Source organism: Ranitomeya variabilis, chromosome 7 (genome assembly GCF_051348905.1).
Source record: "Ranitomeya variabilis isolate aRanVar5 chromosome 7, aRanVar5.hap1, whole genome shotgun sequence".
NCBI lineage: Eukaryota > Metazoa > Chordata > Amphibia > Anura > Dendrobatidae > Ranitomeya > Ranitomeya variabilis.
In genome coordinates this window covers 216,976,145-216,990,616 of record NC_135238.1, presented here as the reverse complement: position 1 = coordinate 216,990,616, position 14,472 = coordinate 216,976,145, and the positions used below count along the sequence as shown (strand labels likewise).

Genomic DNA, 14,472 nt, shown 5'->3' with positions numbered 1-14,472 from the left:
CAAAATTTGATGCTGATTTCACTTGGCTTCAGAATACGCTCCAGTCCCTAGCAAAATCCACAGTTACAGAAATCATAAAAGCAATCCAAACTTTAATAAACAAAAGAACTTGACTCAAGGTTAAAACAAACAAACAAAAAAATTAACAAAGAAACTAAACACATTTACCTTGGTGATCCCCTTCCAATGTTTTCCTGGACCCCGCAATGACTGGTTGTTACTAGTGATGAGCGAGTATACTCGTTGCTCGTAGCCAGCTTGATTACATGTGGGGATTCCCTAGCAACCAGGCAACCCCCACATGTACTCAGGCTGGCTAATAGCTGTAAATCATTCAGCTGCAGCGAAGAAAACTAAATCTCCGAGCACTCACAAATACTCGGAGACCACCCGAGCGTGCTCGGGAAAACCCGAGCAACGAGTATACTCGCTCATCACTAGTCGTAAAGTGTGAGAAAACTCATCGTCGCCAGATGCTGGTTTTCTAGAGACCAGCGGTTGGCCAGGGATGCATTGCCATCAGGGCTCCAAGGATCAGGAGTACATGACCAACATTATTCTCCCAATTTGCAAATTTGCTTATGATCCTCATGGCTAGGGATTTTTTGTAGCAAATCCATTAGCTACGAGCTACCAGCTTATGGATTTGCTACCGAAAATTCCTAGCCATGGGGATTATACCGTAAGTAGAGTTGAGCTAATTTTCCAAAATTTGATTCCGGTTATGATCGGTGACGAATATTGTTTTTGCAATATTCGCCGAACACACCAGAACGTCATTGGAGTCAATGGGAGTAGAAATGGCCGAATATGTTTGGATCCGATCATCAAACATAAATTCGGCACAAATAAAGTACCAATATGGCACGAATATGGCAAATTCAGATTTGGCAACCGATTCTGAACATATTTGCTCAACTTTAATCATAAGCAAATTTACCAAATGCTTGGAAGGGCAGGATGGTAGTTCTTCTCATGCCAACCAATCCGGTAACAAAGATGACATGTCGAGATGATAGTAGCCATTTACACCTGCTATCGAGGATGTTATCCTCTGTTATTAAATTTTAGAATTTATTTTTTCATGTTTGTTTATTTATTTTACACGCAATTCTTTATTATACTGTACTTTAAGGAAAAATCTATTTGTGTATCATCTTCGCGGACTCTTCTATCCTTGGCAATGTAGGAAACCCTATGGCCCAGTTGATCCATGTGGTCAAGCGTAAGGGTCAGAGTTAGACCTTGTCAATGATAATTGGTAGAGGCAGCTACACCAGGAAATCTTCCCGTGAACTTCTGATTTGCCTCAAGTTACCTTCATAATATAGGAGATTTTACCAAATGACGGGAGACATGTTTCCTGCCTTTTTCCAATGGTACAAAAATATCACATGCTGCCCGAGGCCAAAAATATTTTAGATGTAACATGAACGTCTTTATTCATCTAATTGTCCGGTTCATAATAAGATTTTAGGATAGATTTCACGTAGATCACTTAAGAGTAGCTATAAGATTGGACGCGAGGGAGAGAATCCAATCTGGCATCAAATGGCTCTACATGGGTTAGGAATAAAGTTGTTTGTTATTAATAATAATAATAATAATAAATAATAATGTGAAACCATTAAAATTGTGATACTGCGGAATGCCGAGACTTCCAAGACAGCCGTTTACCCTGTGTGCCAGCATTATTAGGCCATGTTCACATGTTGCGTTTTTGCTGTGTTTTTTTTTTTTCTGCAGGCAAAGCTTGCTCTCTTGGCAGCAAAGAAGCTCCTTACAAAAAGCACTTTTTTCGCTTTTTTGCTGCGTTTTTATTCTCTCTTTTGCAAGCTGATAAAGTTTAGAGCACCCCAAAAAACATGATGCGATTTCCTTAGTTTCTTGCACCAAAAACGCAGCAATACCTGATAACTGCGTTTTTTTGCTTCGTTTCTTGCATGTGCCCATTGCTTTCTATGGGGGAAAAAAACCCTGAAAGGGGGGACATGCTGCAGCTTTTAAAAACGCAGCAGTTTTCCAATGGGGAAAAAAAAACCAATGTGTGTGCATGAGATTTCTGAAATCTCATAGCTTTTCCTGGCACTGTAAAACGCAGCTTAAAATGTCCATTAAAAAAAAAAAACAGCAAAAAAAAAAAACGCAGTAAAAACACAATGTGTGAACATAGTCGAAAGGAGGAATTTTATCCACAGAAAATTATAGTGTAACCATAAAACGTGTCAAAGATATTTGATAAGTTGAAACTATTGGGAGTAAGGGGGGATCCAAGACCCCATTATATCCAGCAAATGTCCAACCAAGGCTGGGAAAGGAGGGAAGAGCCGTGATTGGGTCGAGTGCATTCTCTTTGTTCTCCGCTATTTGGCCACTGTCATCCATTGATGTAAAACAAGGGTTAAAGTGTTTACAGGAGTGGGGCTTCCCATCTACCAGCCATGTGTGATGTAGCCTATAGATAACTATTACCACATATGACCAGACTCCTTTAAACAGAATTGGTCATCAAGACAAACTTCAAATTAAAGGGGTTGTCAAGTTAAAACCGGTATGACATCGATCAATGGGGGTGTGACTGATAAGACCCACACCGATCTGCAGAACAGGGCATCTTTTTATTTCCGACAGAGACATTTTTATTTTCCTTAAAAAATGGTCAGACCGGTCAGATCCCCTCCATTCACTCTGTGGGGCCACTAGAAAACCGGAATGGCTGACTGCAGCACTCGGCAGCACAATAGGGAATGATCTAGTGAAGTTCTAGCATTCTCGCTGACCCTCCTTTCTAACCAGCTAGATAATTAGCTCACCATAAAATTAGTGATTGGAGAAAAATTAGTGTAAGCAACCTTAAATTCCAGTGGCAAAAAGTAAATAAAAAAAAAATACTGAACTAAATAAGCCTCAGTACGGGGACAGGAGAATCCTAGATAGCTGCTTTACATCCATTTCATTAGAATTTTCCATGAGATTGATTCAGTATAATTTCATGGTCAGGTCAAGAATCGAAGGAAGCATTTTTGCAAGTTTCATTTTACATTATGTGTGTATATATATATATATATATATATATATATATATATATATATATATATATATATATATATATATATATACCGTATATATATATATATAATACACTACGTGACTGGGCAATGTACTACGTGGCTCTGTGCTGTATACTACGTAACTGGGCAATATACTACGTGGCTGGGCAATATACTATGTGGCTGGGTAATATACTATGTGGCTGGGTAATATACTACGTGGCTGGGCAATATACTACGTGGACATGCATATTCTAGAATACCCGATGCGTTAGAATCGGGCCACCATCCAGTATATATATATATATATATATATATATATATATATATATATATATATATATATATATATATATATATAGATATATATATATATATAGATATATATATATATATATATATATATATATATATATAGATATATATATATAGATATATATATATATATATATTCATATTATAATTTTTATTTTTTTGTAGTTGTGGAACATTTATTGCATCACTTTATAATACTTTTATGAACTTACCAAGAAAAACACGTTTATATGTTGATGGCTATGTGGGCTTTGTCAGGGGAGGACATTCTAGTTCTGTGTACATATTTTAATCAGATTGGAACAAAAATACAACTAAAAATAGTTTACGGTACTTTTTTTTTCACCTGTGTGCACATTTTTGTTCTTTAAAGAATTACATTAGTTAAACCTCTTACTTTATAGTTGGACGGTGGGAAGCATTGACCTAAATTGAAACCTTTCTTTTCTTTCCCTTTTATTTGCTGCCGTTTACTTATCCGGTCGCATTAGAGCAGTGATCGGAGGTTTAGTGTAACCTGTGGTTTTGTTCACAGTTCGCCGGGGTGACGTTCTCGCTGCCTGGAGCGGCATACGTCCTCTGGTCACAAATCCCAACTCTACAGACACCCAGTCCATATCTCGTAACCACGTGGTTGATGTTAGCGAGAGCGGTCTCGTCACCATAGCAGGTAACTCCGTCTTCTTACATCTTAGTATCATGTGACTAAACTGAGGGACTTGTCTTTTATTTGTTCTTTTTTCTGTGTTTTTCATTGATGAGTGTTTCATTTTGAAGTCCAAATCTGTTTAAGGCTCTTATAATAATCTGTCGGGGAGAGTCGGGACTTCTCGATATACATTAGATGGTCCTCTGATCCACAAGATAGGACAACTAGCTGACGGGCCGGGACACCAATGCTATAACATAGTATTAGGCCACATTATGATGGATACCCATAGCTGCAAAATAAATATTGGACCAGTGCCGCAGCTTTAATAGAAATGATAACAGCCATCAGGCATGGATACATACCTAGTATGTGCAGGGTAGATGGGTGACCGAGCCCGACCCCGACGCGCGTTTCGGAGCACGCAGCTTCTTCATCATGAGTATCCATCATAATGTGGCCTAATACTATGTTATAGCAGGGTTTGCGTTGGTGTCCCGGCCCATCAGCTATGGTCATTAGAACGCATGTTTATTCCCCTATTTGCACCATTGTATTTTGATTTGGTGGTTTTAATGTTGTTCAATAAAGTTTACATTTTATGGGACTATATGGCTGCTTATTCTTTTCCTCTTTTCTTGATTACTATTGTTGGCAGCTGGTCCCTATAAGTCCTTTATGCATGTTTCTACTGTGGCAAATTTTATGTCTTTCTACATACATCCAACATGCTTGCTTCAATATTACTATATAAGATAGGACAACTGTCTACTGTATATCTCCAGACCATTCCTGGCAGATAATCTTATTGCAGAAAAGGACTGGACAGTTTGAGTTAATGTCTGATCCTTTCATTCTCCCAGATGAACTGTCTGGCAGCGGCTTTCTCCGCTCTCCAGAACGGTCATGTGAGGGGGATTCGGGGCAGAGAAGGTTCTTAAGTGTCTTTAAATCAGCAGTACATATAATTATATAAGGCAAATTGGCATTTTATTCACCCCCAAGAGCCTCTTTTTTTTTCAGTTGTAAATGTACAGAAACCTCTACGATCATTGCAAACTAATGTCTATTAATGCAGTAAATAGAGTGTGAGGATAGGGGAAGGAGGGAGATGCGGCTGCAGTTTCTAACTCTGTTTTTAAACAGTACTCTTGGGGGGTGATGGAGATATCTGGTTCCTTAAGACAATATAAACTAAACAAGCATGAGCGTAGCAAAGAAAAAAGACACATTTGCTGGTTTATTTTTAATGTTATTGTGACCGTATTTTTTTATCTACCTGATTTTATCTAAATGATTATTCAGAAGATATTTTTATTATTATTATTAATAAATATTTTGACGGTTTTACATTTGTATTAGTTTGGGTCTTTAGATATTTGTCAGACTCAGACTTTTTTGGTATTTATAAGCTAATGATACATCCAGTGCCTATTAGGAATCTAAGGATATTCTGTCAGAAACTATGGAGGACTTAACCGGCTCCATCAGTAGATTTAACAATAAAAAACTGCAGACATTAGTAGCTAGCTCTCTTGGGTCTGATGAAGCTGGAACACTCATTGTGAAAATCCATGTCAGAAAGACTGTCAGATCCTATTTCTCAGTTTTCCCTTAATATCTGCCCATCTAACCTAATTAACAGCTCCTCAATGTCCCTCCTCCCTGCTGCTGCTTAGATCTCACACTGCTCAGTACAAGCTGCCTCTGTTAGTCAGGCTGGGCGGGCAGAGATTCAATACATTTGGATTACTTAAATGCTAATTAAATATCAGATTTTTACAGCCAATCTGACATTAGTTTTCTAAATAAGTACACCAGTCCCATCAGACCTATGATATCTAGTAATAATTAATGCAGTTTGTATTGTAAAATCTGGTGGCCGATCTGCTTTAATGGCAATATGGTACATCCTATTAGGTGGAAAGTGGACGACCTATCGCTCCATGGCCGAGGACACCCTGAATGCAGCAATTAGAGCACATAACCTGAAAGCTGGGCCCTGCAAAACTGTTGGCCTCATTCTTGAGGGTGGGAAAGACTGGGCTCCTACGCTTTATATTCGTCTTGTCCAGGACTATGGATTAGAGAGCGAGGTAAATTGTTTTTACCTGATTATTATTTGCTTTCTCGATGTCTGTGTATTCAGAATATTATGGCACAACGAGACCATTCTGCATAAAGACCTCACTAACTCCAGTGATGGCACTGTTAGAGGGTAACTCCACCTTGAAGAATATGCCCATCTTGGCAACCATTTCTCCCATGCATCAAAAATAAAAAATGTTATGTTTTTTAGTTACAAACTAGAATCTAACCCCGTGTGGTCTGAGCCTTTGACCACAATCCCTTCCAACTGACCTCTACTTCTTAAAGGGGTTGTCCAACCACGGAAGGTAAAATAATAACATAAATACTACTCATCTTGCCTATTGCTCGTCCCTTCTGCACCAACTGTTCATGGCGATCTCCATACTTCCTGATTAGTTTGGACAGAATGTGACCCCTGCAGGCAATCACTGATCACAGTGGTGACCAACATGGGGTCCACGGTAGCATTGGAGCAGGAGTGACGTGGGATCAGTAAGGTGTTTAATTTATTTTTTACAGCAGTCTGAGAGTTAAAAAATCCATCTTAAAAACCTAAAGTAAATAAGAACAGTAGAGCAATGACGGTTATACTTTTACCGTTCTTGGGGGGGGGGGTGGGAACCATCCTTTTGGGCAGAAAACTACCGATCATACGGGCCTTGCTAGCTTACCAATAATGGTGCATCACACGCTGTAGTCCTTCAATAGTGATTTCATGTTCTATAGAATTGTGCCAAATGCCAGTTTTCACACCCCTAGTATGCAACACGCATGTGCAAACTAGGTCTCATTAATTTTTAGGAGTGCACTTTGGACACAACCCTGTTAAGATTTAAAGGGTTTGTCCAGATTTACATACATGCGGTCATCATCCAACTAGACGTGCACTGCTTAACTCAATTCACTCCTATTGGGTGAGGCCATGCACATCTAGTCTGAATGCTTCCGGACACATGACTGTCCGCTCTCGCCGCTGGCACCATAGTATCCTAATGTTGTGCAGTGCGCATGCTTTGAGGATCCAAAGATCTGCAGTCACTTTGTCATCCCAAGCCTGTGTAAACTGACCGTGGGCAGTAGCCATGACCGAGCAGCTGCTTCACATGGCCACGGCACTTTATAGGAAAACTGTTTCTGTCCCAATGTGCTGCCCAGTGTGGGGTACATCACACTCATGTGACGGCCACAGGCCCCCACTGTTTCCAGGCCTCCATCTTCCGGAGCCACCACACATAACTCAGGGGACCCACAGTTCATATTAAACAACAACAGTTTCCTGGACAGTTCAAGTTCATCAGATGGTAACACCCAGCATTGGGAACAACACTCCTTGTTCCTTGTTTCCTTAGCTCAATCCATTTCTAACGCTACCATCCGTTCGACAGAGAATTAATTACTCCTCCTCATACCTATACCGAGCCCTCAGGTCTAGACGTTGCAGAAATGTCCACAAGGGATTCTAGTAAGGCCTCCCATGAACTTGCTCTTTGCTACTGCCATCAGCCCACTGCCCTTGGACTTGTCTTAGGCTACTTTCAAACTAGCATCGTACTCGGCCCGTCGCAGTGCGTCGGGCCGACGTACCGAAGCTAGCAGTGAATGCGCCGCACAATGGGGGCAACGGATGCATTTTTCCAGCCCATCCGCCTCCCCATTGTGAGGTGCGGGGAGGTGGGGGCGGAGTTCCGGCTGCGCATGCGCGGTCGGAAATGGCGGTCCGTCGGCAGCAAAACATGTAACGTTTTTTGCAGTCGACGGTCCGCCACAACACGGCGCAACCGTCGCACGACGGTTGCGACGTGTGGCAAAGCGTCGCAATGCGACGCTAATGCAAATCAATGGTGAAAAAACGCATCCTGCAAGCACTTTTGCAGGATGCGTTTTTCCAACCAAACGACGCATAGCGACTGCTAGTGTGAAAGTAGCCTTAGTTACTGCACTTCCCTATCTGTCCAACTATCAGGACGTAGTCTGTTTTATACAAGCATTAACCCCATCCCATTTTGGGCTAGTGCCAAACATTAACTGTACCTTATCCTATGTCCCAGCAAACTACAGTTGCTATCCTATACTAGTATGAACTAAGGCTGTTGACCTAAATCCTAATCTATATCTTACTCTATGCTGTACACTACCATATCACCGTCTATTCACAATATACATGTTACACTTATTTATTAACTCTACATTACTCATACACTATACTTTACCAAGATATACGCAGAACACTATACACATGACACGATTGGTGACTTCAGTGGTAGGATCGCGCTAGTACAGTCCACCACTCTTATACCTGGAAAATTCCTTTAATTTTTTTCCCCGATGGATGATTTCATGCAAGAAAATTATCGGCCATTGGGAATTTGAACACCTAATTCTTTCATTGTTCCTCTCTCCCTTCTGACAACATATGAACACTCAGCTGAACCAAGCACTTGTGTATGGGGGAGTGCGGAAACTTGGCTATCTGCCAAACGAATGCTCACCTACAGCTTTCTCGTGTACATGGTCCGCTCAAGACTTTCTACTTGGAACATTTTTTATGTCCTACATTGAAAAGGAACAATTACTTTGCTTGCTTTGAAGTCATTGGACATTATTTGCAATACATCGATCCACCAAAGCCAGAGCCTCTCTCCATTCTAGACATTGGAGTAGGCAAGGTGCCACCATTGTTGGCGCCATTTGCCGTAACGGGAAACATGACAATGGGTTAAAAGTAACCATCGTCCACATGAGATCGTTCGCGTTCACCAACAACAACCACGTGACCTCATTCTTCACGTATTGCTAAGGCAGCAGAACAATTCATCTGCATCTAATTTTGTGCCAGTGTTAATTTTCAGAAGGTATGAAATGTTTTAATTGTTTGACAAACGCCGTCTCCTCTGCCGAGCGCGCTTACAGAAATTAGCATTCCGCTGTTTTTTTTTTTCTTTCTTTCTTTCTTTGTGATTTCCATGACAGTCCCATCTCCGTGACATCTAATTCCAACAATACATTCGTTAAATGTGATCACAGTTGCAAAAAGTAGTTGACGCGTCATTAGTCACAGTTACATTGATACATGCATATAGTAGTATAAGTGCTGGCCTAAGCGTTCACAACACAAGTTGTTTCCTCCCACACAATCAAGATTTAATACCCTCTTCAGTCTGTTTGATAAAAGCTTTGGGAATCTGACATAAGTAGCGTACGTTTTTTTTTCTCTTTTTTTCCTGCTGTGCTCTGACGAGCAGAAGGAAGGGAGGATGAGGAGCGAGATGCTCAGTGAATTGTTGATTCTCTCCTGCAGGTTGCCCAGCACCTGGCTGCCACCTACGGTGACAAGGCCTTCGAGGTGGCCAAATTGGCTAAGGTTACTGGAAAGAGATGGCCAATTGTGGGGAAGAGATTGGTTTCTGAATTTCCGTATATCGAAGCAGAGGTTTGTAATCGTGAAATGTTTAAAATGAAAAATCCTAGAAGGGAAAAATAGAAAGAAAAAAATAAATAAATTAGAAGTCGAAAAAAGTTAATTTTGAATGTATAATCTCTTAAATCAGAAAATGACCTAATGATTAAATTCAGATTTTTGTGTCAAATGTTTGTTTTTTTAACAGTTTTGTCAAAAAAAAAATTCTCTTATCACAATCTTTTATTAAAAATAAAGAGTTTAAAAGGAACCTATACCTCAACTTGTATACCTAAAACTAATGTCATGCATGTATAGGCACTTTCCTGCTGATTAAATCCATCAGTGTTCATTGTGAAAATTGCAACATTATAATTTTTTTTCTTTTTAATAAAAATTGTGATATGAAAAAAGTAAATTAAAAAATAAATGTAGCAAAAAATCTGATTTATAAACAAATAATTTCTGATGACATATTTCCTTTAAGGGCTCGTGCACATGGCCGTATTTTCGGTCTGATTGCGATCCGACAAGACCCGGATCGTACTCTGACCAATGTTACTCGATTAGGCCGTGTACATGTCTGATTGTCTTTGCTTCATGCTCAAGTTTGGTCCGATATGTGGATGGCACTCGGCCATGCAAGTCAATGAGTCCGTGGAAAACATCAGACTACACTTCAATGACATCTGAGTGGAGTCCGATTTTCACGGAATGACATAACGGAGAACATGGAGACATTTTTCTTCTCCATCTTTACCTTATCCAGGAGAATCGGATCACTCTCTGATCATATTGTCATTGGCATAATTGGCCCGATTCTCTCGGATGAGCGAATACATGCTCTTGTGACCCTAGCCTAATAACGGATATGGTTTCTGTTTCGTATTTGTAAAGTTATAAAATTATAAGTTAAAGTTCATTCTCACCATGGCAGGTTACATCTATCCATTGGATATGAGATAACTTGTTGATCGCCAGGACCCCCAGTCATCCCAAGAACGGGATCCTTTGTGAATGGAACGGTGGCATGACGTACTGCTTCATTCATTGTCCATGGACGTGTTGGAGATAGCCGAGTACAGTGCTCTGGTTTTTCTGGCCGTCCCATAGATGATGAATGTAGTGATGGTGCATATCCCGCACTCCATTCTCATGGATTCAGGTTAAACGCCACCAGTGTGATCCTTGGATATTAAGCCGCCATAACTTTCAGACTGAGGATTCTCCACATTGGTAATAGCAGGAGAGGCTGTAGTCTGAGACTCTGCGGACTCCTATAATTACACCATAACACCCACTCAACCAGGAGCACCAAAAAAGTACTTTGTCTATCAAAAATGTACACAAACCTTTTCCCTTTTTTCCAAGTCCAATTTGACAATCCAGCTAGAAACCCAACTGTTGGGATTGTGGTCCGAGCGTGTCAAAACCCCATTTCTGAAGTGGGCTCAGGAAAAAGTTCCCACTAAAAGGAGATCAAGGAAATGGAAAATTACTGAAAGACGTGTCCATCTTTGAACCCAAAATTTTTATATCCAATGCATATAACAAAATGAAGCAATTTTGAAAATAGCATTGATTTTAAATACGGTACTGCCGTCTGCAGACCTATGTGTCTCCATGGTAACAGACTACAAACAAACCATGTGTTGTCTGATTCTGCAGTCATTAGTTACTCCTTTCCATCAGCTCATTGCTAGGGTTGAAGGTAGTAACACATGGTAGCTGAATTCGAGACACAGGATTTGGTTGTTCTCTGTATACCCTGTGTATATTCTTCCCCAATACATTAATAAGCTCTCTAACATTTTACCAGGCCCGGCAACATTGGAGACAATTCCCTTTAAACTGCTCCGGCCTGGTTTTTAGCTCCGGAAGCTGTTTATCTGAATTGCGCCTCATATTTTGGCGTGCATTAATTTCCCCTCACTGGAGACATGACAGTATGACCATTTCATGAGGGAGACATTTGTCTGGATGACTATTTCCCACATATTCCTTCACTGGGATCAGTTAATTAGGTCATATAAAATTTATTTATCTACTTCACTTCATTAGTCGAATCCACGTTAATTCAGTCACAAAGTAATTGGGAAATGTCACACCAGAAAAATGTTTTCTCCCTGAAATGGGTCATGTTGGCACGTCTACCACTGTCATGCATTTCATTAGAGGAGACTTTTTAAAATGAGTGACCTTACGAACATTTTAAAGATCTTTACTTGAGTCTATAGGAAATGTGGGGAAGGAAAGAGGGTTTATGGGAAGAAGCAAAAAAGACAACGTAGCGCTGTCGTCCTTGGCAAAGATGGACACGGGGGCAAATTCTAAAAGGAAAACTGTTGTTTACATGGCAGCCAATCACAGTGCAGCTTCTATTTTATGAAAGCTGTTACAAAAATGAAATCTGTGCTATGATTGGTTGCTGGGGTAACCAAGATGATACATCAAGCTTTGCATAGTGGCTTAGGCATACTTCACAACTTCAGTGGACAGGAAAAAGACACATATTGCCACACTCCTAACCCCACCAAGTCCTGTTTTTGCCCCCTGTGAAGCCTCATATTGTTCCCACACAGTTTGATACCCACTTTTTGGCCCCAATGCAGTATGGAACCTCGACACATTATGATGCTAAAATTGTGGGCCATACACTCTTTGATGCATGCAAAGTACCGCCTTACACACAGTATGATGCCCCAATAAACATTGATGCTCTTACATCACACCAAACACTATGATATCCCCACAGTGCCCCTCACAGATAGATGCCCCAAACATGCCCCCCAAAATCATAATGCCTCTATCACCCACCCACACAGTATAATGCCCCCACAGTACAACCTGCCCCATCTCGTCCACACAGTCACATGTTGGAAAACAGCTCCACGCACTCATTGATGCATGCACAGTGCCCCTTACACACAGTAGGATTCCCCTATAGTGCCCCCACAAACATTGTTGCCTTTACAGTACCTGTCACATACCATGATGTCCCCACAGTACCCCCACAGCATAATGCTTCTATTGCCACCTCACACACGATGTCCCCAAAGTGCCCCTACTCTATACAACCAGTGTTCCTCACCCCCATCATGAATTCTCCACAGTACCCCATATATCATAATGCCCCCACAGTGCTCCTCACAAACATCATGAATCCTCCACAGTATCCACCATGGCAAGATGCCCCCACAGTGCCTCCCACAGCATGATGCCTTTAGTGCCACCTCATACAGTATGATGTCCTCACAGTGTCCCATACATAATGAAGCCCCATTTCCTCCACCCACAACATAATTCTCCCGCAGTGTTCCTCGCACAGTTTGTTGCCACCAAAGTGCCCTAGATACACAGTATGATGTCCTCCTCCACTATGAAGGCCCATAGTGACTCCTTGCCCATGTGTCCATCCTCAGATGGCACTTGTGAATGGCGGAGTAGGGAGTTGCCAGCTCTCTCCTCCCTCTTCCATTGTATTCAACTGTATTTGCATCCCAAAGACACCGGTACAGTTGAAAGTGGTGAGATGCCATTGATCTCCCCAAATTAAGAAGTGTCCGACTAGATCTGGTACAGCTGGAGTCTTGGCTTATTCAACCTGACCTCCAACTATCACACTGGCGTCTCCTGATGAAAACATAAGGGCCCAGTTCTTATGGGTCGAATCCACATCTCATTGTAGATTGAAAAGAAAAAAAGGAAAAAAAAAATCAATATATAAATATGTCGCTGCCGCTGGTCTAACATCTCCCTGATCCCCCTGCTGATCTGTATTTTTCCGGGTTAAGATATTTAGTCACTGAAGCCTGGGATTTTGCTTTCGTTTTTGCCATAGGTAAAATATGCTTTGCGGGAATACGCCTGCACGGCGGTGGACGTCATCTCTCGACGCACGCGCCTTGCTTTCCTGAATGTACAAGCTGCAGAAGAAGCTTTGCCACGCATTGTAGACATTATGGCCAAAGAACTGAATTGGAAAGAACAAAAGAAAAAGGTACAGTCCTTTGATATAATGGTCTTTTAAAGAGTTTTGTTATGGGCTAAGTTGTAGTGCCAGACACAACACAACACATTCACAAGAGAGTTGCTGTTTGTAGAGAAACTCTTTTTCTTATCTCATACACCCACTTTAACAATTTTTTGGACATAAAATTGGTGACCATTGTGGACCTAAGTAAGACACAGTCTCCAGGTTGGTTGGTTGTGAAGAAGTTCTTTCCTCCCTCAATGTTACTAATGATCCCTTATCCGCAGACAGATCCGAGAATCTAGAGACCGCCACAAGGAGTCTAATGCTAATGTTGCTTCAGTGATACAAGGAACACTGCAGGGGCACAAGTGCTATTAAACCCCAAAGAATTAGTCCTTATGCTCGGAGCATTATTATCTGTCAAGCTGAATATCCAAATTAGGAATCAAATTAGTCAGTTTAACTAGGCTTGAAGATGAATTAAGTATGGAAAAAGATGGGAAAATATGTATATAATGTTCTGTAAAGGATAAAGTAAGATAATACTGGTTTAAAGGAACATTACGGTAAATATGTATTATAATGTAAGGAGAAAAGGCATGGTCCACGGCTCCAAATAGTTTTATGTGTGTGTGTGTGTGTGTGTGTGTGTGTGTGTGTATAAATATATATACTGTACTGTATATGTACAGTGGGTAAAATAAGTATTTGATGCAAAATTGGCAGTGTAAGTTTTCCCGCCTACAAAGATTGGAAAGGTCTGAATTTTTTATCGTTGATACACTTCATCAGTTAGAGAGAGAATCTTAAAAAAATAAAGAAAGAAAATCTCATTATATAATTTTTACTTACCTTAATCAATTTGCATTTTATTGCATGAAATAAGTATTTGATGCAATAGAAAAACGGAACTTAATATTTGGTACAGAAACCTTTGTTTGCAATTACAGAGGTCAGACGTTTCCTGTAGTTCTTGACCAGGTTTGCACACACT

At 40.7% G+C, this 14,472-nt stretch overlaps 1 protein-coding gene across 3 annotated transcripts in view; it reads left to right on the top strand.

The window, feature by feature from the left end:
* The window catches only part of GPD2 (glycerol-3-phosphate dehydrogenase 2), a 217,682-nt gene that overhangs the window by 110,097 nt on the left and 93,113 nt on the right, over positions 1-14,472 (top strand). For all 3 annotated transcript variants that reach the window (XR_013217808.1, XM_077272929.1, XM_077272930.1), the window contains exons 10-13: positions 3,901-4,035; positions 5,935-6,110; positions 9,404-9,535; positions 13,344-13,502. Coding sequence is in view for 2 of the 3 variants with exons in the window: in XM_077272929.1 (XP_077129044.1) it covers positions 3,901-4,035; positions 5,935-6,110; positions 9,404-9,535; positions 13,344-13,502 (602 nt within the window). In the remaining variant the exon portion in view is untranslated. The remainder of the gene's footprint in view (positions 1-3,900; positions 4,036-5,934; positions 6,111-9,403; positions 9,536-13,343; positions 13,503-14,472) is intronic.